Source organism: Myotis lucifugus, unplaced genomic scaffold (genome assembly GCF_000147115.1).
Source record: "Myotis lucifugus unplaced genomic scaffold, Myoluc2.0 scaffold_3, whole genome shotgun sequence".
Taxonomy (NCBI): Eukaryota; Metazoa; Chordata; class Mammalia; order Chiroptera; family Vespertilionidae; genus Myotis; species Myotis lucifugus.
In genome coordinates, this window is record NW_005871051.1 from 7,561 (window position 1) to 11,007 (window position 3,447).

The 3,447-nt window shown below is 49.3% G+C and overlaps 1 protein-coding gene across 1 annotated transcript in view; it reads right to left on the reverse strand.

Moving 5' to 3' along the window:
- The window catches only part of NEMP2 (nuclear envelope integral membrane protein 2), a 31,657-nt gene that overhangs the window by 2,312 nt on the left and 25,898 nt on the right, over window positions 1-3,447 (reverse strand). Inside the window, 1 exon segment of the mRNA XM_023763081.1 lies at window positions 2,241-2,398. Within this exon segment, the coding sequence (XP_023618849.1) occupies window positions 2,241-2,398 (158 nt within the window).

The window sequence follows — 3,447 nt, forward strand, 5'->3', positions numbered from 1 at the left end:
TAACTCGGGGATGATCACATGCAGAATCACGTAAGATCCTCCTTCTTTTCTGGACATCATTTCGGGGTTTTAATTCACCCACATGTTTACGCATGTTGATGTAACCCATCATCTATTCTAAACCTCCTAAAATCTCAAATCTGTTAAGTTTCTGGATTTTTTTTTTTTACATGTTTTTATTTTTTTATTTTTATTTATTTTTTTTAAATCTTTATTGTTCAGATTATTACATTTGTTCCTCTTTTTTCCCCCCATAACTCCCCTCCTTCCAGTTCCCACCCCACCCTCCACCCTCACTCCCCACCCACTGAGTTCATCCATAGGTGCATGATTTTTGTCCAGTCACTTCCCGCATCTCCCACACCCCTTTTCCCCTAAGAATAGTCAGTCCATTCCCTTTCTATGTCCCTGATTCATTATAATCACCAGTTCATTCTGTACATCAGGTTATTTATTCACTTGATTCTTAGATTCATTTGTTGATAGATGCATATTTGTTGTTCATAATTTGTATCTTTACCTTTTTCTTCTTCTTCCTCTTCTTAAAGGATACCTTTCAGCATTTCATATAATACTGGTTTGGCGGTGATGAACTCCTTTAGTTTTTCCTTATCTGTGAAGCTCTTTATCTGACCTTCAATTCTGAATGATAGCTTTGCTGGATAAAGTAATCTTGGTTGTAGGTTCTTGGTATTCAGCACTTTGAATATTTCTTGCCATTCCCTTCTGGCCTGCAAAGTTTCTGTTGAGAAATCAGCTGACAGTCGTATGGGTATTCCCTTGTAGGTAATTGAGCCTCTTTCTCTTGCTGCTTTTAAGATTTTCTCTTTGTCTTTTGCTCTTGGCATTTTAATGATGATGGTCCTCTTTGGATTCCTTTTGTTTGGGGTTCTCTGCGCTTCTTGGACCTGTAAGTCCATTTCTTTCTCCAGGTGGGGGAAGTTTTCTGCCATTATTTCTTGAAATAGGTTTTCAATATCTTGCTGTCTCTCATCTTCTGGCACCCCTATAATTCTGATATTAGACCGCTTAAAGCTGTCCCAGAGGCTCCTTACACTATCTTCACACTTTCGGATTCTTTTTTCATTTTGCTTTTCCAATTGGGTGTTTTTTGTCGAATCTTTGGTTTGATTCTTGTGCTCCTCTGGTCTGCTATTGGGTATAATATTCTTTATTTCAGTCCGTGTATGCTTACTTTCTAATTTCTTTATCGTAGCATCGAGGGTCTCATTAGTTTTCGTGAGGCTCTGCACAAATTTATGGCAAGCCCTCAAAATTGCGATTCTTAGCTCCATATCCTCCATTTCTGTCATGTTTTTTTGTCTCCGCATCTTATATGCTTTCTTGGTGCACCCCCTTGTGGTCTCTGTGCGCAGTCTTGTTCTAGCCAAGCCTTAATTGTTGCAGTTAACACTAGAGGGATTTGACCACCAGGCCGACTGGCTGTAGGAATCAGCTGTGGAAAACGTCTGTCTTCTGGGGAGGCGCTAGTCCAGCCTTTGCCTGAGGCGGTCGGCAAATGGCTGTGCGCAGGGCCTGGGCGGGGCGGGCTCAACAGGGCGGGGGGAGGGAGCAGCTATGGCTGCTCTCAGTCCGTCTCCCGGGGCTCTGCCTCTCTGTTCCAGCAACCGCTGCAAACCTCGGAGGGGCCGTAGCCAGACAGTCCCGCTTCTCCCGTTTGAGTCTGGGTCCCTAGAGACTCGCCCGGATCTGTAGCCCAGAGTCTGAGACTCGCTCCTGATTGAAAACGACAATCGCGCCCTCAGCCGCCAGCCCGCTCTGCGCGCGCACCCTCACCACCACACCCGCCGTACCTTTAAATTTTCCACACTGCGCCCCCGCTGAGCGTCGGAATGCTGTTGTTTTTGCTTCTAGTTGAAGAGACTCTCCTCAGCCAGCCTTCCCGTGGTTCTGGTTGATGTCCGCTCTGACTTTTAGTTGTATTTTTGAAGTGGTTGTCCACGGCGGCAGTCTCCGGTGTTTACCTATGCCGCCATCTTCGATTCCCCAAGTTTCTGGATTTTTTAAAAAGTCACACATTCAAACATCCTCCTCAGTGTCAGACGGGCACTCCCCTCAGTAGTACTGGCAAACAACACACCCCATTCACAAAGCGTTTTCTGAGATGTGTGAAATGTGCCCTAAAACCTTTTAAACACGGCGTTTGAATGGCACGACTGTTCAGGCCTGGCCACCTCCGGGAGTCCCACCCGCACTGCTGGTGTCAGAGCCCCTCCCACCTGCTGACGACAGTGAGCTTGGTGAGGCACTGGCACAAGCAGCGGCCGGCCAAGGGCTCCGGGAGGCCCCGGCTGCACCTCTGGCGGCTGGAGGCATGAAGCTCACCTCCCCAAGGACAGAGCTGCTTCACGGAGTGCTCATCTACCCGGGTACAGGCCTTTAAGCAAAGGAAGGAGGGCGGGGGAGGGAGAGGGAGATGGGGAAGGAGGAAGGAAGGGGGGGAGAGTCTTAGGGGAGCTAGCCAACAGTGCTTGATGGGGATTAGAACTGTGAGCAGCACCACAACGAACCCCAAATCAAACAAACCCCAGGGAAAGGCACCCCACATCACAAGTGGTGCTTTAATGGCTCAGCTTTCCACAGTCCTCATGACAGACAGGGACAATCCACGGCGTCCTCTTCAGCATAACTGAAGCCAACACCTGGGAGACGCGGCTCTGCTGCTCTCCCGCCAGCTGTTTCTATGGTGACGGTTACCCCGGCTGGTCAGCACCTCCGTGCCCGGCACAGGCAAGGCCCGGGGTCCCCTCAGTCACACGCGTTTGGTGGGACACCAGCTGCCCCTGGGGAGAGGAGGGCAGGGAGACAAATACTGACGCACCTGACGTGTGCATGTGTCATGTGTCACCAGCAAATACAATTACAAAACATCAGCCTGAACTGTAACAACACCTACGAGACATCATCATAAATCTGAACGGGAGACACTTTGATTTTTAAAATCAGAGGCTACTGCCCGGCCGGCGTGGCTCAGTGGTCGAGCGTAGACCCATGAGCCAACAGGTCACGGTTCGATTCCCGGTCGAACATGCCTGGGTTTAGGGCTTGATCCCCAGTGTGGGACGTGCAGGAGGCAGCTGATCAATGATTCTCTTTCTCATCCATGTTTCTATCTCTCTGTCCCTCTCCCTACCTCTCTCTCTAAAAAAGTCAATAAAAACATTAAAAATAAGTAAAATCAGAGGCTGTGTGAAAGCACAGATTGAATTTAGTGCATTTTACAGAAAGAACAGAGCTCCTCACAGGAACTGGCGTCTGGCCACACTGGGGGCCTGTAAACGCTGCCTGGAGGGGCAAGAGCATTGGAAGATCAATACAGAAAGTCCCACACGGGCAGCCGGGTTACGTAACAAGCGAGAACGAGGCCACGAGACCTGGCTCGGGAGAGTGTCCTCAGCTCTCGCACGCGCCGCCCCCCCCCCCCCC